The 25,563-nt window shown below is 36.5% G+C and overlaps 1 protein-coding gene across 4 annotated transcripts in view; it reads left to right on the plus strand.

Annotated features, from left to right (window-relative positions):
* Unr (cold shock domain-containing Unr) overlaps positions 1-25,563 on the plus strand; it is a 344,942-nt gene that overhangs the window by 238,962 nt on the left and 80,417 nt on the right. For all 4 annotated transcript variants that reach the window (XM_090387109.1, XM_090387110.1, XM_090387111.1 and 1 more), the window contains one exon: positions 10,773-11,159. In XM_090387109.1, coding sequence (XP_090243235.1) covers positions 10,773-11,159 — 387 coding nt within the window. The remainder of the gene's footprint in view (positions 1-10,772; positions 11,160-25,563) is intronic.

Consider the following 25,563-nt stretch of genomic DNA (forward strand, 5'->3'; position numbering starts at 1 on the left):
TTGTTTATTAAGGGAAAAAAAGACGAAGGAAGCCCACACGAGAAGCATGGCAATTTTTGAATAAGTCTACTGGTGAAACTATGTTACAAACATTTTTATGACGGCAGAACTTCCAATCTGACTCGGTTCGTGATTCAATTAGTTAATTCAATTGGTGATTCTAAAGAAAAAAGGTCAGGTTACACCCCCCCATATTTTCTTCAAAATCATAATATATGGGGTAACTATGTCTTGTCTTTCCAGTGCCCGAAACATTGTCTTATGCTGTATGGAGTCAAATGCTTTTTCAAAATTCACAAATGCCAGGCATAATGGTGTTTTGTATTCATTTGCTTTCCCCATTAGCTGTGATATTACGTGAAGGTGATCCATAGTTCAGAATCCTGTCCTAAAGCCAGCTTGCTCTTTCGGTTGATTCTCATCAAGTATTCTTTCTAATCTGTTAGTAATGACCCTTGTGAACAACTTGTAAGAATGCCGTATGTGTTACTAATTTGCGATCCATCTTCCACACTGCTCGCATCATTCCCTCGCTCCTTGTATAATTCTCTATAGTAGTCTGCTGCTATTTGAATTATGCCTTCTCTGCTATTTATAAGTACACCATCGCTATTCTTCAGTTTCAGTATCATTTGTCTTTCTGTGTTACTGCTCATGGCTGCTGATTTAACTCCTTTGCTTGTTCTACTTTTCTTGTATTAAATCTTATGTCCTCTCTGAGTCTGTTTTTAATGGCTTTGCATAACTCAGTATACTCAATTTTCTCGTTGTCAGTGTTTATCTTGCTCTTCATTTGTTGTCTTCGGAGCATCATGACAAGTGTTTCTTGACTAATTTTTTCTTTGGATTTTTTTTTACCTATAGGTTTCTTGGGCTTTATCGCTTTCAGAAAGTTGTAATATTCCTCATTGATATCTTGGTCCTGAGCAGTCTGCAGAAGCAATTTTTTCTTAAGTTCCTGTACATACTGCTTTTTCTCCTCTTCTGTTATCTCAAAGACCTTCGTATTATTTATTCAAGTCAGTTTTTTCCCTTATTTTTCTTACATCTATATCAAGTGTGCATCTTACCATTCTGTGATCACGTCCAACATTCACCTTGTTCAGGACAGTAACATCATTCACGATATGTCTTCTGTTAGTGAAGATTAAGTATTTCATTAGTTGTTAATCCATTTGGGCTCTTCCGTGTCCACTTTCTGTTCACCTCTTTCTTAACAAAAAGTGTTCATTACTGACCATCCTCGAGATAATGGAAATTCCCCAAGTCTTTCATCTCTCATTTCTTTCACTACTTCCAAAATTTCATATAGTTCCCCTTTCTGCACTCTTTTGTCTCTTTCCAACCTTGGCATCGAAGTCCCCCATAATTGATAGTGTAGTGGGTTTTCTGCTCGTCTAGAAGACTCAATTTCTGTGTACATTTCTTCAACCTCTTCATCATGGCTTGATGTTGGGGCATAAATCATTATAACCTTTAGCTTGTACCTCTTAGAATCATGAGTAGTAGTCTTGACACCCTTGGTGATGTACTTCTGAATTCCAAAATGTTGTTTTTTATATCTTTATGGACCAGAAAGCCAACTCTACCTTCGCTCCTTTCACTGTTTCCATTGGTGTGCAACAGATTTCCACTTGATAAACTTATAAGTGATTCATTTCTTGTTTCAGCCAAACTAATGATATTCCAATTCACATTTTCTAATTCCTTTTTCCAGCTCTAATATCCTGTCTTTGCCGATTAGCGATCTTGCGTGTAACAGGCCAGGTTCAGTTTCTGTGCATGACAGCCTGGTTGTACCCAGAGATTCTTAGCATCCTCTGCTTCCACTCTGATTCTCTCACTGCTGTAAGAAGGGGAGTGAAAGCTGCTGGGGACTGAGGGCCATTTGTTTCGTTGTGCTGTCATATGCTGGAGGGCATCTTGACCAGGCATCTTGAAGAGAACCACTTTACAAGTTTGTTGCCACATAAGTGATGTAACACTGTTTACCATCGAGAAGGTGTGCATGAGTGGATTTTAGGGAGGCAGGCCAACCATGTTTCTCCTAAATCTTCTGAAATAGAAAGATATTGGATCCATCAGTGTTTTAGACTGTCTGATAACACACAATACCTGTTCCCCTCTAAGCCTCTTCTATAGGATAGTGTTTGTTAAATCATCGATAATACACCATGTGCTTTCCAGGCTGCCTCTTTACACTACTCAGAAAACTTCATATTAGCTTGTATTATAACTCTCAAGTGCCTTTCTTCCTCTGTTTTTAATTAGACCCACCAAACATAATTTATTTTGGGGATGCTTTCCCCAAGTATAAGACAAGCATTTTGCTGCAATAAAACATAGCTGCCACTTTTCTGACCATTTCTTTAGCCTGTTCAAATCATCTGGAAGGAGCACTGACCATTAATTACTCTACCAATCTATATGTTCTCTGCAAATTTTGACATCAAGCCTTCTATCCCATCGTGGATGTAATTTATGAAAATTTGAGGTTCCAAGAACCTTGAGAGACCTCCCAAAGGATCCCCCAAGGTTCTTGGACCACTGGACTACAGATGTCATATCTGTTTAATATCCTTGAATTGCAATCTTATTCAAAATGTCTAAGATTTTCCCTGCCACTGAAGTCAGACTGACCGGTCTGTAGTTGCCAATTCGCTCTTAGAACTGCCTTAATTTATTGGCGATCATTGGCATTTCTTCAATTCTTTCCCCCGAGTTCAAAAATGCCCTTATAATTAACTTCAATGGTTCAATATTACTCCCTGGCAGCCTTCCTCAAAATTACTGGGTACATGAAATCAGTTCCAGGAGCGTTACTTACCTTTATGCTCAAGTTTTTCTAATAAACAGTCATCTGTAATTTCTAAATCGGTAATTTCATATGACTCTGCTTCTTCTCAGCATGAAGAAACTTCTTCAGTAAAGACCGGTGCAGAGTACTGTTTAATTCATTTTCAAAATCAGCTGTGTTGTCTAAGACTTTCCACACCAAGTGCACATGTCCAATCTGATTTGCGTTTTCTTCCTTGTATTTACATACGTGAAAAATTCCTTGTCCCCATTCTTTGCTGTTTCGGCCAGTGCTTTCTGATATGCAGCCTTAGCCTCTAACTTTGTGGTACCATTACAAATCAACTTGTAACTGTTGTAGACTTCAATATGTTTCATCACTCTGTGACTAGCCAGCTCTGCATTTATCCATTTCTCAATCCTCCTCCTGCAATAATTTTTTAATGGTAGGTAAGCATTCATACCATTAAGAAAATGTGTGATTTTTGCACTTTAAAGGTATTCCATAATTGGTGCATATTCGGGATCACTCTGCAATCCACCTCATCAATGTCCATTGTTCCGAAATTAAAACTACTGCAACATTTCTTCTTCTGACTGACAACTGGATGGTCACTACTTGCCAATAGTTCCTGTGTTTTAAGACATGTGATGTTACCTAAGTAGTATGTATTGGAACTTAAAAACAAGTTTGAGCTTCTGCATACTGCTCAGGACCAAGATATCGACGAGGAATATTACAACTTTTTGAAAGTGATAAAGCCAAAGAAACCTATAGGGAAAAAGAAATCCAGATAAGAAAAAATTAGTCAAGAAACACTTGTCATGATGAACCGAAGACGACAAATGAAGAGCAAGAAAAACACTGACGGGGAGAAAATTGAGTATACTTGATTTATGCAAAGCCATTAGAAAGAGACTCAGATAGGACATAAGATTTAACACAAGAAAAGTAGAAGAAGCATTAAGGGAAAACAAAGGATTTAAATCAGCAGCCATGAGCAGTAATACAGAAAGACAAATGATACTGAAACTGAAGAATAGCGATGGTGTACTTATAAACAGCAGAGAAGGCATAATTCAAATAGCAGAAGACTACTATAGAGAATTATACAAGGAGCGAGGGAATGATACCAGAAGTGGGGAACATGGATTGCAAAGTAGCAACACATACGACATACCCGATATTCTTCCTGATGAGGTAGAACATGCATTGAAGAATCGGAAAGCCCCGTGGGAAGATGAAGTTACTTAAGAGTTGTTAAAATTGGGAGAAAGAGACATAACACAAAAACTGGCAAGGCTCTTCACAAAGTGCATTAGAAAAGGTGTGACGCCTAAGCAGTGGAATAATGCAATCATAGTTTTGCTGCATAAGAAAGGAGATAAATCAGAAATTGGAAATTATAGACCAATTAGCTTGTTATCCCACATCTACAAGTTGTTCACAAGGGTCATTACTAACAGATTAGAAGGAATACTTGATGAGAATCAACCGAAAGAGCAAGCTGGCTTTAGGACAGGATTCTCAACTATGGATCACCTTCACGTAATATCACAGCTAATGGAGAAAGCAAATGAATATAAAACACCATTATGCCTGGCATTTGTGGATTATGAAAAGGCATTTGACTCCATACAGCATAAGGCAATGTTTCGGGCACTAGAAAGACAAGGCAGAGATACCCCACATATTATGATTTTGAAGAAAATATATGAGAGTGCTACCTCCTTTATTAGACTAGACAAAGACAGTAGGAAAATTAAAATCGAGAAAGGAGTTCGACAAGGAGACACTATCTCTGAAGCTTTTTACTGCTGCCCTTGAGGAAGCTTTCAGAAGATTGACTCCTTTCTGCGACCAGTCTAATGTGAACGGAGAGTACCTAAACCATTTACGATTTGCAGATGACATTGTGGTTATAAGCCACGATCCCAAAGAATTAGAGGCAAATCTTGATCAGTTATGCACAGTTAGTAAGGATTTTGGACTAAAGATGAATATGGCTAAAACAAAAGTAATGATGAACAAGTATGCCACAGAAAGGGAAATAATGATTGAAGAAGCAGTAATTGAAAAGGTGGAGTCATATACTTATCTGGGACAAGTTATTAGCTGTAATAATGATAAAGGGCTGGAAGTCAAGAGAAGAATAAATTTTGGATGGATAGCATTCAGGAAATATAGTCACATACTGAGGAGCAATATCCCAGTTTGTCTGAAACGTAAAATAATGAACCAATGTATACTCCCCACCATGACTTAAGGAAGTGAAACTTGGGCACTCACCAAAAGAATGGAAGAGAAGCTGAGAAGTACATAGTGAAGAATGGAAACAGTTATATTGGGAATCGGACTGTTAGATAAGAAGAGAAACACATGGATCAGGCAGAAAACTCAAGTAAAGGAGATTTTTATCAAAACTAAAGAACTAAAATGGTCTTGGGCAGGACACAGCTTGAAGACATGATGACTAATAGACTAAGAAAATAACAGAATGGTACCCAAGAGGAGCTAGAAAGAAACGTGGAAGACAAAGGCGGAGATGGATAGATGAAATTCATGAGTTTGTGGGTAGTAAATGGATGGCCAGTGCTCAAAACAGAAGGAACTGGAAAGTTGCTGGAGAGGCCTTCATCCTGCAGTGGATTGAAAATGGCTGATGATGATGTTGATGTTACCTAATTCGTGAGTAATGATGGGGTCAAGAATATTCTCACCCCTGGTATTATCTCTGATATGCTGATGCAAATAATAGTTTATTTAGAAAAATTATTCCCCAAGGTGAGTTCCCCTCCCACTTATTCCAATCAGTCTGGAACAGATTGAAGTTACTCATAATAAGACATTTGCACTTGCTTGCCCCTTCCATCTGCAAGTAAAGACTTATCATACTCTTCACAATCTTCTGGTCTGTAGATTTCTCCCACTCGTTATACCTTTTGCTTGCTTCCAACTAACTCACACTAAACATTCTCTGCTGGCAGATGTAACTTCAGACCCAGCAAAATTTCTTTTTGTACTCAGGCTGCTTTTGATAAGAAGCATGACAACCACCTTCTTTCTGCCTTCCCTATCCTTTCTAAATACATTATACATAAACACAGTGGAGCTTGTCATCTCCTATTTCCGGGTGGCACCACATTTCTGATAGCCATTTATTGACAGCACTCCTGCCATTATTGTAGACAGTTAAGACTAAGTATTCTTCTATAGTTTGCTAACCTGACCCACCTCTTGAAGTTATTTAGATTTGTTTCTATATCTTTCTCATCCCACTTTTCACTCATATGAAATGTTGCTAGCCTCAAAACATCTTGCCAACATTGTCTGTTGTGGTTACAAATTCTGGAGGCGAGTGCAAGCATTGCTTTGACCCGTATCATCAGATAAACATGGATCTATATTATCCCCCTCACCCAACTAGCAGGTTCCTTGAACCCTTATGGTACCTTCAATGATACTGGCCAAAAATCCTTGCACCACCTTTGTTTAAATGAATATATAAAATATATTCCTTCTACATACAAGTGCAGGCCATGCCGAAAAAAATTGTAGTCTTGCAAATCCCCTCAGGTAATGAGTTAATCCACAGGGGTTACAGCATATACCCCCCTCCCCATCATGTCTGGGTAGAATTGTAGACACACATTCTGACTTGCGACATTTTTTTCAGCACTGTCCTATGTTTATCCAACAAATGGTCTTGTCGTGGTTGTTTAATATTGTTAATCTCCATGAATGATAATGCTGTCTTTATCCCTCTTAAAATCTGACAGTCTGTTAGTAATGTCATCAATTGTTGTTGCTCCTGGAAAACACACCCTGGTCCTTGTCCAACTGTCTTTATTACAAAACATGTTACACATTTCTCCCAATAAAACTAGATCATCTTAGTCCATCTATCATCATGTCCTCAACCAGAGCAGTATGCACTTGACAGGTCATCAGATAGTCCCTTAAGAGCTGCCAACTACATTTGTTTCTAGGGCAAGCACACATTTCTTCACTGCCTCATTCTTCTCGTAATACACTAAGTTCTAATTTGAAATCAGTGCACTCCTTACGTTGTGCTCAAAGAAAAGAATCAACGGTTCAGCCAGGTTTGTCCACTAGATCGACCTTAGAATACATGCCACAGGCTATACACATCGCAAAATCATATTTGTATTGTAATTGGATCTTGTAGCAATCATTATTAAGATAAAATTTCAACTTTACTTTAGAAAAATTTAAATTTACAGTACAGTCGGGCCTCGACTGCCAATGACATCGACATCCGATATTCTCAGGAACCAATTCACCTTCCATATGATCTTTTATTTTATGGACCGATGATATTTTCAGGAACCAATGGCTTACCAATATAGCTATAATATTTTCAGCTTACCAATATTTTCAGACGCTTGGTGTGCAGAACATCATTCATACGATTATTCTCAACCAATTAGCGTCTTTGTTCAACACAACATTCCCACATGTTACAGTACTCGGAACAATTTCTTTATCTTCTGTTTGATACGCTTGTGCAGTGTGTAAGCAGAGTGTACTTTTGTTAATTATACAAAACTGGCCTCTTCTGGAAGCAAATGCCCAGGAAAATGTTTATCACTAAGGATGAGGCTAGTTTACCTGGACATAAGCCTATGGAAAATAGGCTCACTCTCCTGTTGGATGCCTCTATCTCTGGAGATTTTAATCTGAACCCTTTGCTGGTGTATCACTATAACATTTCCAGAGTATTTAAACAACAAAATGTCAACAAAGGTGTGCTGGGAATGTTTTGGTGCAGCAATAAGGCCTGGGTTACAAGATATGTCTTCAATGAATGGGTGCTTCGAATTTTCTGTCCTTCAGTGAAAAGTTAACTTGAGAAAAATAAGCTTCCTGCGAAGGCAGTGCTCCTGCTGGCTAATGCAGCAGGCCATGATCCCGACCTTGTGCAATCTCTCGAGTCACAATTTGACTTTTTTGCAAGTCAAACTTTTGCCACCCATCTCCATTCCTCTTCCTCAACCTCAAGTAGCTTTGCAGCGACCTCTGTTGAAATTGCTATATTTTAAGCAATTTCAGCTTGAAGTTTTATAAGGTCTGCGTTTATTTATAGTCAACATATTTCGGACTCGTGTACGCTTACGCGCATGCATAAATAGTAATTCCTACATTGGTCTATATAAATAATCTCGTGTTAGGTGTCGTCAATATTATATAAAACAGGGGGGGGTTATCATTCGCGAATCACTTTTGTACTTATTGTGAACATGGTAACAAACCAAATAAGGTAGTCTCTTAAAAGAAGTTATAAAAACGGTTTTAAAGTTTAATTTATGTGTGAATTAATGGATATTTATTTGTTTCGTTGTTTTTAGGTTTTTGCGACAATTGTTTTTCAATTCTCATTGTGGCATATGATGCTGGTTGGTTTTTGGAGGTTGATGGCTGCCGTCTTTCCATAATTCTTTCCAATTCGCTTGAAGTGATATGAGAGTTGAAGGCATGATTATTTTAATTAATAAGCTATTTTAATTTGATTTATTTATGACTATGCACGGGGGGGGGGTCATATTATAATCATTCGTGATTGTGTGTTGAGAGATTAACAGTCCTACTAAAAAGGTGAAGTTTTCTCCTATAATTTAAGATTATTATAATAATAGGACTTATTGGGCTTCATAGTCCTTTTTGATTTGAATTGGTAACATATATATTGTTTAACTTGACTTATCGTTTGTTTCTCTCCCTCACCTGAGAAATTTCCTTCACATTTTTAATTCGTTGGAGTTTTTAGGTTAATTTCGCAAATATGAGAGATTGTTTATATAACTTTATTCACACATACATTGATACTACTTTGCATTATCGAAAATCTAATCCCAAAATTTGCGAGGGTGTCATTAAGACAAAGGTTAGCAGGTATTAAGAAATTAGCACGTGTGGCTTCACAAAAAATTGTTAGGTTAACCTTGGATTTCAGAGTTTGAAAAAAGAAGAGTTACTTTTGCCAACTACAACGTTTATGTAATACGATAAAGGATTATTTACATATTAATGATTGGGCTTATCTAAAATCAATTATCGAAATAAGGAAACAGACGCAAGCAAGTGGAATAAACATGAGACATACTAATAAACTACGCTTCGTATGAGGAATAATAACACTGCAGACAAAAAAGTAGCATGTCTACAGTGTATAATTACGGAGAGAGTGACACAACATAACATGACAGAATCTTGTGTAACACATACAGAAGAGAATATTACCAACCATGGTGGGGTCAGTTTCTTGTACAAACCAATTATATTAATTTCTAAGGTAAAATTTACAAGCAGATATTTGGGTTACCGATGGGGCTTAGCTTAAGTGGATTGGTTGCTGAAATTTATCTGAATGAGATCGAGCAGATATACTTAATGCCAAGCAGCAGGTATACTTAATGCCAAGTCTCCCAAATATAACGTTCTATGGTAGATACCTTGATGATATCTTAATAATTACTAATAAATATATAGTACAGAAGGTCCTAGATACATTTAATAACATTCATACTCTACTTAAGTTCACTCTAGAAATGGAAATCCTGCATCACAAATCCACAGATTTTCTAAATTTTACTTTAACCAGGGTTAATGAAAACATTTTTATAATTTATAGGAAGCCAACGAATATTGGTAAATTTTTACACCGTTTGAGCTACCATCCTTTTACATATAAAAGGAGCATTATTTTTAATCAGTTTCATAATGCATATAGATACAGCTCTACTCAAAAATCCTTATTGGATGAGCTCATGGAACTGACAAAAAGATTTTTAAACAGGGGTTATTCATTAGGTACCATTATGCAGATTAGTCAACAGGCCAAATATAAATTGGAGACGGGTACAACAAATGACAGGGCGGATCACAAACATTTTATTATAGTTCCGTATATATAGCATTGGTATAGACAATTTATTAACATATTTAAGAACACTGAATTTAAGATTGTTGCACAACCCATGAGTAAACTATAGGGCATATGTAGTTCCTACCATGGAAGCTCCAATATTGTTTACAATATTTCTTGTGGTGGGTGCAATTCTGCTTATATTGGCTCGACCCAAAATTTACTTTCGGTAAGAATACAGCAGCATGTGGCATCAGGTAGGATGGGTGCCTTTGAACTTGTGTTTCATGCAGTCACTGATGGACATGTGTTCCTTATTAATGAATCGAAAGTTCTTAATAAACAGCTGGAATATTTTAAATTATTAATTGCCGAAGCATTAGAAATGAGATTAAATGTTGACTCTATTAATATACGCAGACCTTATATTTCGAACTCGTGGACGCTTATGCACATGCATGAATAGTAATTCATACATTGGTCTATATAAATAATCTTGTGTTAGGTGTCGTTAATAATATATAAAAGGTGGGGGGGTTATCATTTGCGAATCACTTTTGTACTTATGGTGAACATGGTAACAAACCGAATAAGGTAGTCTCTTAAAAGAAGTTATAAAAACGGTTTTAAAGTTTAATTTATGTGTGAATTAATGGATATTTATTTGTTTCGTTGTTTTTAGGTTTTTGCGACAATTGTTTTTCAATTCTCATGGTGGCATGTGATGCTGGTTGGTTTTTGGAGGTTGGTGGCCATCGTCTTTCCAATTCGCTTGACGTGACATTAGAGTTGAAGGCATGATTATTTTAATTAAAAGCTATTTTAATTTGATTTATTTATGACTGTGCAGGGGGGGGGGGTTTATTATAATCATTCGCAATTGAGTGTTGAGAGATTAACAGTCCTAAAAAGGTATGAGGTTTTCTCCTATAATTTAAGAAAAGTTTTATTTTATGGAAGCCTTGTATTATTTCAGAGTAAAGAAGTATTTACTGGAAATACATTTATTTTAACTTTGTGTTATCTATCTTCATGTTTCTGATTATCATAACATTATTCCTAATGTGTTATTTATTTTTTTTAAATCAGGATCCATCATCACCAAGTCGCCTTCAAGCAATAAGAATTCGCCAGCTACCTCAAGGAACCGTGGTGCTTGACTCTTCACCTGTAATTCCAGCTGATACAGCCAAAGATATATCACAGGTTGATCAATCTGATGATACTCAAACTAGAATTGTGGGAATTGTAGAAAAAGAGGCAACTAGTCAGTGGGCTTCCCGTAGTCCTCAAAAGGGCTGTAAATATGGTGCCAATCAGGGAAAATTAGCAAGTGGAGATGATACTTCAAGTCACAACTCTGTTCCTGAGGTAGAAGAAGGAACAATAGTTTATCAAGCTAATAAGGGGAAAGAAATAGTTTCATATCATTTGAAAGACTGTGAGTTTCGTCATAATCCTCATGTTGGAGATAAGGTACCTTTTTTCCCACCCTCGTAAAAATTTGTTTTTCATTTATTCAGTAAAATTGAATTATCAGTTCAAAGATATTTCTACAGCTCCTGTAGCATTTGTTGCATTTTCATATTAAACTTGTTTTGTGTATTTTTGCTTATATGAAACTTCATACACGTGACAGAGTGGTCATGTGTACGAAGTTTCAATGAAAATAGAGATTTTTCCACAATTTATATTAAGAATTGAACAGTTTTATTTTTGTTTAACTTAATTAAAAGGTTAGTTTCCTGAAGAAGATGCAAGAAGTGAACAGGTATTGACTGTTGTTTTATATTGATCTATAATCTGTTACATCCTGTGAAAGATTTTATAGCAGTGGCAAGTTAATTTGTTGTGACATCATAAGTCATTAGCACACTTTTCTATCTATGAAATTTCTTTCAGTGTGCTGTTTGTCAACAAACAGGCTCAATATTGCATTGTCCACCAACATCAATTGGATGCACTCCTTAGATTTTGTTACTTAACTAATAGCATAACTCCTCCTCCCTTCCCGTCCTTTATGTACACATTGTACTCCCCAAATTCCAATTCTGCACTGCTTATATCTGTGACACCAGGTCTCTGATATTCCAACAATATTTACCTTTGATATCTTGACTAGCACTTCAAGCTCATCAAATTTATTAACTATACTCTAGCATTGGTGTACATGCAAGTATACATGCATCTATTCCTATTCTTAGTTACCTTAACACAGCCCATGTATTTACTTGTTCCACTATGACTCCTAGCAGTCCTGGAAATCTCCGTTACCTTGCTTTCCAGGCTGCTGCTCATTGTAATAGAAGTAGTGCAAGAATCACTTTGCCTCTGCCTGCGGCCACTGTTAACCTTTTAGTCTGTATATCCCCTCCAAACTAGCAGTTTTATGACCCACCTAACACTGCCTCGATAGCGTCCGCAAATATTCTTGCATCCTTTCTATTTAAGTGAGTGTAGGAGCAGTCTCTCCTGTCAAGCACAGACCAGGCTGAAAAAAATTCTACCCCTCGAGCCTTGCACAATCTCTCCAGGGCCGAATTGATTAACAAGGCTCTCATCATATACTCCCTCCTGTTGTCTGGGCAGAATTGCAGACACTTTCACATTCAGCCCTAACTCGCAATTTTTTTTTTTCAACATTGACCTGTATTTGCTGAGTAAATCTGCAGATCTCTTACTCTTAATGCCATTAGTTCCAACGTGTACAACAATATCATCTTTTGTGCCCTTAAAAGATATCTGCTCTACAACATCAACTTTTGCCCCTGGCAGACATACTCTGGTCCTGTTCCACCTATCCTTCTTGCATAGTATATTCCTCATCTTCCTGACAATAGTCACCAACAATAACTAGTTCCTTTGGGACCAGCACATTCTGCCTTAAAGATTGCCTCTGTGCTGCCTGATACACAGAAGTGAGCTCTGCTGTTGAGCTGGACAGCTGAGAGCTTGATGGGCCCCTCATAGAGGGCATTTACCCTACAACTCAATCTCTCATAAACACCCATCAGAACACTGAGTTGGTGCCAAATTTCTTGACACTCTAGACACCTAGCACACACAAAGTCATCCTCCTTGGCTAGATCATGTCCTGTTTTAGAAAGATTGACAAAGATTTCATATTTCGCACATTTTGAGACTGATGCGTTGGAGAATTGCACCCCTTCGTTTCTCCCCCGAGTCACAGCACTCTCGCTAGTCTGATCTTTGCTTCACAACTCTAGTCTGGGTCATGATTTTCGTTTAATTAACAATGAAATTTAATAAGATTAATAATATTTTTGATTAATTGATAATACTATAATAAGCTAACAGATTCCTAATACTATTACGCTATCTAGTTTTACTTTATACCTTATGCTATCAGTTCGAGATATATATACATTACGCTATTTTTTATAAACTACAATATGGCGGCTAGTTAAAAAATATTGGTGCCAACACTGGGAGTCGTAACTTCCAAAAATCGCTGGTTAAATTCAAAATAAGAAGCTAACGAATGCTACTAAACCTATTTAATATCTGTAAAACACAATGTACTATGTTAATTAACGAAGAATACAGTAAAAATTAAAAATACTTATCCATTTACAGCAGCCAAAAATCCACTGACTGTTCTCTTCTGCAACCAGAGCGCCCTTCGTTCAAATGCTTTTGAACAATCTATAAAACACAAAACGACTGGAATTGAATTATTTGCATTTTTCAAAAATAAGTCGTAGACTTAGGGTCTAATCTCTGGTTCCTCTGCCCCTTCTGAAACTTGCTTGCTTTTCTGGCATTTCTTCTTCAAGTTTTCTTGAAATTCTGTTTAATATGATTTTAAGGTGAGGGAACAAACAGAAGTGATAAGCCTTAAGCTAAGTGTGCCGAAAGACTACATAGAATGTCAAATCAAAACTAAGAGTTTAAATACTTAGATATAGTGATAGAGAATGAAGGAGGAACAATGTCAGAGCCAAGATGGCAGCAAAGTAGACAAAGTGTATGGAAATAAGTGCTGTATGATAAGAAAATGCCAGGTGAGACTGAAAGACAAGGTATATGAAAAAAAAGTGGTGAGACTGGCAATGACATGTGGGGATGACAGCTACTTCTTCTTCCAGTCACATAGCTCCCTGAGGAGTTGTGGCCACCAAGAAATTCCTCCAACTGCATCAATCGTGTGCTCTAAGAGCAGCATCACAAAATATCATGCCCAGAAGTTCACCGATCCCATCCTTCCACTAGTTGCAGATCTTCCTCTGCTTCTCTTCCCCTTGATTTTTCCTTCAATTATATTCTTCAACAAAAGTTTTCCCTCCTTACTGTGTGTCCAAAAAATTTGAGTTTTCTTCTGTTGATGCTATGAAGAAGAATTTTAGGCCGGCCAATTTTATTCAATACCCACTCATTTGTTCTTTTTGTTCCAGGTAAGATATATGCAGTATTCTCCTGTAACACCACATTTCAAATGCCTCCTGTCAACTCTTTTCAGATTCCATCCTTCACAACCATAAGTAGCAACTGGAAAAATTAACGAATCAGTGATTCTCAGTTTCGTCTTTAGGGGCAGATCTTGATCTCTCCATAATTTTGTCAGATCAGTGACCAACATTTCAACAATTGATTGAGCACTCATCATTTTTATTTATTCCTGACCCTAAGTAATCAGATTCATCAACTTCTTCGATATCTTGCCCATTAACCTTCAGTTTACTGGAACTGAGATTATCACCATAATTTTAGTTTTACACACACACATTCAGAAACAATCCTTTTTTCTTACTTTCTTCACATACTCTCCTCAGTTTCTTTAAGATGATCCTTGGAATTGCAAATTAGCACAGTGTCATATGCATAACGAAGGTTGTTTGTTGTTTATCTTCAGTCCATTTTTGATGCCAGTCTCTAAATCTTCCAAAGCTTCACACGTGATATCTTTGGCATAAAGATTAAAAAGGTGAGGTGACAAAATAGAGCCCTGCCTGACACTGTTACCAGTTTTGAAAAAGCCTGTTTCCCATGTTGGTTTTCTCAGTTTCTTCCTGTTTCTGGTACAGTAGCTTAATCAGCTGAATTATGTGGTTCGGGAATCCCATAGTCATAGTTTCTCATGTTCAACACAGTCAAATGCTTTGAATAATCTATAAAAAACAAAACGACTGGAATTGAATTCTTTGCATTTTTCAATAATCAGGCATAGACTTAAGATCTGCCCCTTCTGAAACCTGCTTGCTCTTCTGGCATTTTTTCTTCAAGTTTTATTGAAATTCTGTTTAAATGTGATTTTAAGAATAATCTTACTGGCATTTCAAATTAGCTGATAGAGAAATTAGGCTAATAGTCCTGTAATTTGAGCAAATTTTTTTTTTTTTTTTTTTTGTAAGGGAATGAAAATTGATTTCTTCCGATCTTGGTGGCCACCTCCCATTTCCCAAATCTTTACAATCATTTTATGAAAAATCTTGATGCACATCTGTAGCTTTAATCAATTCCAGGTGACTTGCCACACGTCAGTTCTCTGGTGGCTCTTTTGACTTCTTCCTTCAGTGGAACTGGTTCATGATCACACTCTTGAAAAGAGCGTGGCAGATCATTAGTGTTAGCAGGTGCTCTGAAGAGCAGCTCACAGTATTCTTTCCACCTTCCTTTAATTGTTTTCTCCTCTGCTAAAATTTCCCCCTTGCAGTCTTAATTACATTAATTTTTGGTCAGAACTTTTGTCTTCAGGTGTTTGTTGTGGTATTCGATTTCTTTACACTTTTGATTGATATAATCCTATTTATCCTGGCTTAAACAGCTCTTGATGACTACTCAGTTCCTGATACTCTTCATTTCCATGTATACCCTGGGCTTTTGCTGTTCTTCTCTGTTCAATAACTTTAAAAGTGGTTTCTGTAGTCCCGGCTTCCTGACCTTTACCTTTTTGTAATGTATCTATTTGCTGAATCCTTATAATGCTCTTTGTATTTTTCCACGTTTCCTCAGGCAGTATATCATCATCTAGTTCTAATAGAGCTTGAAAATGATTACCTGTTTCAAGTATAATTGTTCGGAATATTTTCCTCATCCAATCGTCTTAAAACCGTATTAATGATGTTTTTCAGCTTCAGCTTGAGAATGAAGTGGAGTAGCTGATGATCATCGCCACAATCTGCTCCAGGAAGTGTCTTTTGCTGTGATTACACTGGAATGCCCCTTTGCTGAATAAGGATAATTCCTTGTTTTATGATCAGGAGATTGGCATGTGTAGGGGGTTTTCTTGGGTGTTGCTGAAAGCAGGTGTTACATATGACAAGACTGTTCAGAAGACAAAATTCAATTAAACTTTCACCCCATTCATTTCTACCTGCCACATTCTGGACTAGAAGAAACTGTCTCGTCTACTTTTGCATTGAAATCATCCATGAGTATCAATGTCCTTTTTTTTGGGACCAGATCGAGTTGCTTGGAGATTTTCATAATAAACTTCCATATCTTCATCTGTGGATGTTGATGTCAGTGCATATGCAACTGTAAAATTTACTGGTTGGCTCTGAAGTCTAACTGTCGTCATTCTACTATTAATAGGATTGTATCCAAGAAGAGATCTCGAACATTCCTTATTCAAAATGACAGCGACACTATGTTCTTTTACTTGGTCACTTCCAAAAAAAAAAAAAAAAAAAAACCAAGTTTTCCAGTTTTGAAATGTCAATTCTGATTCTGAATGTTGTATTCATCTATGTCTGTTTGAAATCTTAGATTTCAAACACACAGATGAACACAACAAATACAGTAGCTAAAGGAAACACGTCAGAATTGGCAGAAAATGCATTCAGGTATATAGTAAGAGGAAATTTGTAGTATTGGGGGAGAGAATGAAAAGAAAAATAAAAGAATCCTTTTTCGTAAGAAATTAGGCTTTAAATAGAAACAGGGGAGAAAATCTAGGGGGACTGTGAAATGGGGATTTTCAACAATAAAATTAAATAAGGACTATTGGAGCATGGCAGGGAGGTGCTGAGGAATGAGTCTGTGAGAATGATAGACACTGGTTTGAAAATGCCTCATGCAACATGCCATCAGCAATTAGAGAAAGGCTAATTTGTAATTTTTGTCCAGACTCATTATGCATGTGAGCAAGGACTTGGTAAAGGGTTTGTAATGTGATGCTCATTTGTTAGAATTATTTGTGGTGTGTAAAAGTGTTTGAATAGTTTCCTAAAGGACCAAAGCTTTTCACTTGTATCATTTTGTATAGAATGTTTAAGGGTGATCCCGGGGACACAGCATGGAGAGAATTGCAAAAAGTATCGCTTCTTCTTTACAGTCACCTTGATGACTTTCTCCAATCTTTCCTTTCTCTCATTCTCAGAATCTGATGTAGCACACTTTATTGCTCAAAACAGATTTTTTGCATCTTATGCAGATGGAAATCCGTGAATGATCACAACTTGGCATATCCTCTGGTCCCTTACCCCCCCCCCCCCCTCCTCATCCCATTTTAATATTCTAACTCCAGCATATATCAGTTTCTCTGAGAAAGAAGCATAATACTCTTTAAAAAATCAATGTAATTAAAATTGTTTCCGTGTAGATATATTGTAATCTTGTGTGAATTATTAGAAAGGGAATGCTTTAGTCTAAAACCTTTGATTTTTATCTATTAGCAACATTTGGAAGTTGTCATAATTAGAGATTTGATTTTGCCCTATCTTATCAGGTTTTACACAAAAAATATATATATCTCAAAATACATCTATTTGAATGTTCAACAGACAGGTTTTTGGTACAAAATATTAAGAAAAATTAAGGTAAAGCACACAGACACTCAGTCATCTTGTTAAATCAGTACTTTATTTGCTGGTTCAGCAGTTTCTCACCTGGATTAATATGCACTTTTTTTTTTTTATACTCTCATTCTGATTGCATGAATCCTTTTTCAAATAACAGTAGTCTGCCATCATTGCTGCATGCCACTTACCTTAGTGTCTTTTCCTCCCACCATCTTGTGATATCTTGGTGAAACTTTTCACTTTACTCTTCAGCATGGCACCAACATTGTGGAAAGCATCAAGGTGACTGTGCAGAAAATTCACCTTCACACTTATGTTGCAACCTAGTTATTTGAAAGTGGTAAGCATGTTGTTAACATTTCTTATTTCTTTGAACTATAAATTCTAAAAATATATTCACAATGCTCAAAATGCTAACCAAGCCTCGTGCTTAATTTTTGAGACCCAGAAGAGTGAAAATATCACACAGTGTGGCAATGCTCTGATTTATAGTCCGAAAACACCAGAGTGGAGTTAAGCAACACTTATCTCAAAATTTTGAAATTATATACTAAAATTAGCCTCTTTACTTTTGTGGCCTTAATAGACTATTTCATTTGTTCCAGTTTTATATGTAGGAGTGACAGAAGCACCTTGGAGAAACAAATAATCCATTGACATTTTTACTTTCAGGTAGTGAAATTAGTTCAACTTTGATCACTCTTTTCTAACCCAAGGATCTCATTTATGCAAAGCATGGAATAGTTGACTGGAATTGAGGGTAATATGTTCTGATGAATCATGCATAGCACCCAGTGTTTTGATTACACCATTTCTGTTAGTACAGAATGCCAGGGATCCCTCTTTGGAGTAGAAGGGACTGAATTATTTTTCTCTGTACTATACCAAGCAAATGGAGTGCCCAGTACCAGCAGATCATTCAGCTCAACCTTTGTAAACTATTTTCTTCTTTGACATGGCCAAAACTCTTCCATTACTTTCAAATTCACTCTGCTTAGTGAATTTGAAAGTAATGGTAAAGTTTTGGAGAACAGTTAGAATCAAGAGTCTGCTAGAAGTATGAAAGTTCTAGATTTAGATGTTACTTGTACATCTTCACTGTGAAGGATAAAAGATGAATAGCTGATGGTAGATTTGGATATTGTATTACAGATGTGTCCTTGATTTTGCATCCTATAATATTGCACAAAAAATAACAATCCAGTGTGTGGTCTCTGGGTTCACACCACACCAAATGCAAGGAATTTTCATCTTCCATTAACCCATTTTCTCACACATCTCAAACATGTAGAATGCATACATAATGGACCCATGATTTTTCATGATTACTAATTTTAACACCATAGTAAAAATGAAAGTCTGTGATTCTTTGATTTTTGTGGTGTAAAATTTCCACAGGTGCAGTAGAACGGATCAGGACACATTGACAATGCAACATTATTGGAACAAATTGTTATGATATATTAACAATTAAAACACCTATCATTTTCATTTTGAGAAAATATGGTTCATGATATATGCTGCATATCAGTTGGGTTCACCAGGGCAAATGTTGTAATGCCACTTTATGAAAACTGAGTTGTGGGGAATCAAAAAGTTATATAAATATTTACAGTTGCACTCTTTATAGTGCAACTGTAAATTATAATAATAACCAGTGTAGGCCAGTTTCACGTTGAATTTAAGGCTGTTTTAAATTTGACATAATGACTCTGAAAACCAAATAAATTCTCTGTAAAAATTCAATTTCCGCCATTTTGCTTTACTCTTTCTGTTATAATACTTATTGACTGAAGCTAATGATATGCTTGCAGGCTGATCGTAAGAAATTACTTGTTGGAAGTTTCTTGGCATAATGAAATAATTAACTATAACTTCATTTCATTATACAGTATGTATAGACTAGGGCTTACAGTTCTAGGATCCTGCTAATTTTTTTCTGGTATTCAAATCCCGGTATTGATACAAAAATACTGGTTTTTTGGTACTAATTTAAAAAATAATTATCCATGATTTATTCACATAAAGGCTATAAAATCGGCAACAATAAATCATAATACTGCTGAATTTGCATATGAGGGATTGTTATACGCAGTTCAAATGCAACGGAAACCTGAAGTCATGAAACTGTAAGACATTAAATCTTACAAATATATTTCTCTTAGTAAGTATAGTGTGTGTGGAAATAAAGCACTTAAGGAATAACCAAAACATCATTACAGAAATATTTCCATTAGTGGCAGCAATCTCTTGTGTGAACAGTGTCAAAAGCTCTATGGAAATTTAAATATATGATGTCAGAATTATTTGCATCCAGTTCCTTTGTCACTGCATCATATTAGCTAATCATATTGTTCTGCCAGGAAACCCTCTTAACAAACCCATTCTGTGATTTCTGTAATTCCATTCCTGTTAAGATGATCCTACAATACTTGTGTAACTACTGACTCCATTATTTTCCCTGGAACAGAAGTAAAACTTACAGATATATAATAGCTCACATTGCCCTCTGATTTCCCCCCCACCCCACCCTTTTGTGAATAGGAGACATATTTGTAAATCTCCAATCTGTAGGAACCTCTCCTGAATTAATGTATCTTCTGATAATTATAGCAAAAAGTTTAGTTACGTCTTTTGCTGCTTCTTTTAATATAACTTGATAGATCCCATCAGCCACAGATGCCTTTTTTGCTTTTAATTTATGTTCCACTTTCTTCTCAATTATGATAAAATTATTCATCTCAGTTATAACTTGGTCTACTTCTGGTGGTCCCATCCCTAAATGTCATGCATGAACATTCATGCACACTATTTAGTTTGTCAGCAGCCTGAGTAGGATCATCAGTAATTATGCCATTCATATCTAGTGGGCCAATGTTATTTATCCCTTTCCTTCTAGTATTAACATAAGCAAAGAATTCTTTGTTTCTTTTCTTTTCATTCTTATCTGAGGACTTCTCTTAGCTTGCCTACCCCCCATCCAGCCTTCCCTGATTGCAACTAGTTTGTACATTCTGCAGGATTCTGTGACACCCACTAATTTATCGTCTCATCTTCTCATTTTTCTTCTCTGCCAATAGTTTCACCTGACATCTATTTAGGTCTAAACTTATCAAACTTTATCTTGAACTTCATCTCTTAGTTGGTATAAAAAGCTTAATAGCTTCTATGATTACTTCCTTGAATTCTTTCCATTTAGAATTTGCAGCTTGTCCCACTGAAAGGAATTTAGAAACTAAGACCACTGTAGTTGCCTTTACGAAAGAAAAATCCCTTCCCCTTGACAGTACATATCTTTAAGTATATCCCACATTAATATATTATGCTTATTGCCACCTAGTGGTTTCTTTGTGGATATTTTTAATTAGTGTTAGCAAGGGCACATGATGCAGGAAAGCAAGCTTATATAGCATCAGCCAAAAAGACAACCCCCCCCCCTTCATTTCACCCATTCGCTCGCTCCAAACGTTTGTCCTGTTCTGCCTTGAATCTGTTTAAGCTATCAACTGCATGATAAATTCATGGTAAATCCCTGATAATAATCAGATCAAGAGTATTGCTTCTTGTTGCCTCTGTAACATACTCTAACATGTCACAAGTTCCAGTTGATATCTGTAAAGGTAAAAATCTCCCATTATTATACTCCCTTATTTACTGGCTTGCTCTTTATCTATATAGTGGTTTGTTATATGCATTAGTCATTGGTCCTATAACCCACTCCTACTCTTATTTAGTTTTATCAGTACATGTGTCACACTAAACTGACTTAACATTGCACTGCTCTGACCCATCTGGGTTCCTGCCTTAGATTCTGCATGCTTCTTAACTAAGAACACTATTCCCCTCCCTTTTGCCCCTCCTGTATACATTGTACTCAGCATATTCAATTGCTATTATCACTTATGTCTGAATGGTGGCACCATGTTTCTGACAGCCCTACTGTGTCTACATTTGTTGATTTAACCAGTACTTCAGATTCATCATATTTGTTTATTTGCACTCCTCGCATTAGTGTACAAGCAAGTATACATGCACCTGTTTTTGCTTTTAGTAACCTTAACATAACCATGTTAAGGTTATGTTAACCTTATCTCATGATAGTTCCCAGCTGACCTTGTAAATCACCAACACTTCTTTTTCCAGTTGCTGTATGTCCCAATGGAAGCAGTGCAAGAAACACTTTCACTTTTGCCTATGGCCACTGTTAATCTATTACTGTATGCCCCAAGCTAGCAGTTTTCTGACCTACCAAACCGTCTCAGTATCATCAGCAATATTCTTACACCACTTCTATTTTAGTGTATCCCATTCCTATGAAAAGTTTCTCCTATTCATAAGTGCAGATCATGCTTATAAAAATTCTACTCCATGAGCCTTGCACAGTTTTCAGTGCCAAATTGTGTGATAAGGTGATTGATATACTGCCTCCTGTTCTGTCTGGACAGAATATAGGTAACCCTCGTATAACACGGTTATTAGGTTCCTATAAAATGTTGTGCTGTGCGAAACCGTGTTATACGAGACTAAGAAAAAGTACAAAAGGGGGGTTGCATTCCAAAAGCTAACAAAAATACAAAATTCTAGATTTCATATATCTTCTACTCTCTTTTGGTGCCTCCGTAGCCAGGTGGGCAGGAGCAGCAATGTGTAGCACATGCTTCTTGATTAGACCGGGGTTCGAGTGGAGGATGCGGAAAGGTCCAAATATGGAGGATGCGGAAAGGTCAGGGAATGACCTCTGCATATCCCCGGAGCAGTATGGCCTTAGTTGCTAATGCTCCTAAAAACCAAATAACAAACAAACATCTACTCTCTTAAAAAATCAGTAATCTTAGTTTTGTTTGCTTTTGCTTGATAAATCATTGTGAATTTCATCATATGGAACTAAGCATATTTGAAGCTCCCTTTTGAACTTTGGGCTCCTTTCATTCAAGAATCTGCATTCAAAAAATAAGATTCTAATTGCTCGGCTAACTTTATACCTTCCCCTATACTTTTTAGTTTAAAATTTGGAAGTTTAGAATTTTCATATGTGCTATCATCATCTGAAATGATTTGGTTTTACCTCCGATGCCATTTGCACCAAATCCACTAAGCCCACCTCTTTTTCTACCAGTAACTCTTGAATGTCTTCGGTAATCATATCTTTTTTTATTTTTTACGGGCATCAGTGACTAAGGCCATGTTACTCTGTGTATATTGTCAATAAATTGGGTGTCCTGAGGTCAATTTTCTATTTTACTGGACGTAAAACCAGAGTTTCCAGGAGAAAAAAAACCATGCTGCCTGATCCCGACTAACTCAGCCATGTTGTGAAAAAGATCCATAAAACTTCCTCCCTTCATTGATGGAATTCAAACTCAGGTCTTTTCCAGCCGGTGTGGTGAGGAGGGCGATTCTATCAACTGTACTACCCACGAGGGTTTCGGTAGTCATATCATCAAAACCTTCCCCTCCTATCAAATAGCAAGTTCTACTATCGCACTGATTCCATTTTCTGCCCATTCAATCATATTTCCTTAATGAACTGACTCCGGTCATACATTCCACACGCATTTAACATCACAAAGGCTCAAAAATACCATGTTATGCGAGGTTTACTGAAATTTTCTAACTTTGTTAGAGCGAAACCGTGTTATATAAGTACAGTGTTGTGCAAGGATTGCCCCAATTTATCAATCATGTTAAAGCGAAACTGTGTTGCTGAAGTACCATGTTAATACAGAGGTTGCTTATATGTTCATATTTATTCATAACTTGAGACTGTTCTCTGCATTGCCCTGTACTTTTTAAGCAATTCCTTGGATCTTTTACTCTATCATTAGTACCAACATGTAAACAGTGTCACCTTTTGGGCCCCAAATATGATAGTTGCTCTACAGAATCATCACCAGCAGTATACATACCCTGGCCTTGTAGCACTTATCCTTTTTATGCAATATATTTCCTGTTTCCCTGACAATAGTCACTGATAACTGCTACCTGCTGTAGAACAGAACTCTGCCATTAAAACATTAAAAATGTCATTTTTGTCTGTTGCCATAGCATAGGCCCAGGCATTGAGCTGGGTAGCTGTGTGCTTGATGTGTTCCCCTCTTTAATTCCTTTGAGGGTATCAAGCCCTTGTATAAGCCCATCAAAATACTGAATTTGCACTTAATCTCCTTATTCTGTTAGAGAGAGAGATCCCCTTTGGCAGTATCATGCTCAGCTAAAGGCAGTTTTATAAAGAGACAGCAAGCAGAACACATTACAAAATTGTGATTCATGTAACAATTTCCTTTAGCAGTTCTTTCCCAATTCAAAGCATTCTTGCTGTTTGAGCCTTTTGCTTTGTTTTATTTTAAGCAATCTTGAAAACCATGTTTATTAGATAAACCAAATAACAAGTACAGTATTAATTTTAAACAAAAATGTAATAAAATAAATAATTCTTAAGCAATAGAAATGTCAACTTAGTAGTCCTCAAAAAGCAATCTATTCATTGTTGTCATTTTGACAAAGTGATTGCCAACTGCTTTGGAATTGTGCCTTGAATAATTCAGTGAATGAAGCTTCAAATGCTTCTAATTGTGAAGAACAGTCTGATAATAGTAAAGAAAATTTGAGGATGTGTGTCATTCTCTGAACTTAGAAAGAAAGAATATTTTGAAGACTATATATTTGGTGATGCTTGTTTAAGTAAGCCAGTGGATGGAACATTTCCAAAATAGTTGAGAATCTATCAAAAATGACCAATGTTCAGGTTACTTTAGCTTCGAACAGTAATCAAATAGTTGCCAAAATGTGAAAAAAATTAATTTTGATAGGTAATCTTCTGAGAAATTTCTAACAAACTAGAACTCCTTTGGATCTTGCCAGATAATTTTTGACAAAAAACTTCATGTCAACAAAATTTGTTCCAATATAGTATGAAAAGAACTGTGTGATGAGCTGAAAAAAGATTGAAATTAACACTAATTCTGTTAGTTATATTGCAACTGGTCTTTAATATGGGTGTATAGCTATGACTCAGACAATTCTATTTGCCCTATTAAGAGAGGAGTGGGGAGAAGTACACAAACAGTATTGTGCGCTCGTGCTCTCTCTCTCTCTCTCTCACTCAATTTTTCCCTGTAATCTTCAAGGTATCATTCATTATGAATTTCTGTAGTAGTCAGATTGTAAACCAGGCATGTTGTGAAGAGATTCTGATTTGATTGAAGTAAGAAGTTTAATTCCTCAGCTGTTTGGAAATGGTGGATGGTTTATGCATTGCAAAGTACTGCTACACATGAACTGTGATCTCTAGTTGAGAATTTGGCCAAAAAAAAAAAAAAAAAATTTCCTGCAGTACTCTAATCTCCATATTCACCCACTCTCATTTGATTTTTTTTTTTTCTCTCCCCTCCTTGAAACTCAAAGCTTGAAAGGATGAAGATTTGGTATTCTAACAATTCCTCAGAATGCTGCTAGAGTGGAACTCAACCAGCTTACAGTTGAAGATTTCTAATGATGTTTCCCAACATGACAAGAACTTTGGGACATTTGCATATAATGCACCTTGAACTTTGGGAGGTCCTATGTACTGGTGATGTGTGGATGTAGCTCCAGTTCACAAAAGAGGCTCAAAGGGCAAACTGAGTAATTACAGACCTGTTAACTTTTATTCTGGGAAAAATGGAGTTACTGATTAAAGAAGTGCAGATCAGCTACACAGGAATGCAGTTTCTTAGAAATCATAGCATGGGTTTGTTAGGGAATGATCATTGTCTGAACAATGACTGAATACTATGATGCAGTAACAAAGGAACAAGATGCAAAAAATAACATTGATATCATATACTTAGATTTCAGAAAAGCTTTCGATACTGTTCCACGTAATAATGGCCCCAGGGGCTCACATCTAGTGAGTATGGGTTTGTCACACCTGGGGTCCTGAGCTGGATATCACCATTTTTCTCTTTCTTGGTGGTTCCCTTCTATTTCTGACTCTCACATGGGTAACTAAATTTTTTTTTTTTTTTTTGCTGCTGCAGCAAAAGCCTCAGGCTTCCTTGCACCATAAGACTAATAATAACATTGCTGCACAAATTGGAGAAGTGTGACATTAGGGGCAAGTTACTGTAGTGGATCAA

Source organism: Mastigoproctus giganteus, chromosome 13 (genome assembly GCF_048544385.1).
Source record: "Mastigoproctus giganteus isolate SK-2022 chromosome 13, ASM4854438v1, whole genome shotgun sequence".
In the NCBI taxonomy this organism is placed as follows: domain Eukaryota; kingdom Metazoa; phylum Arthropoda; class Arachnida; order Uropygi; family Thelyphonidae; genus Mastigoproctus; species Mastigoproctus giganteus.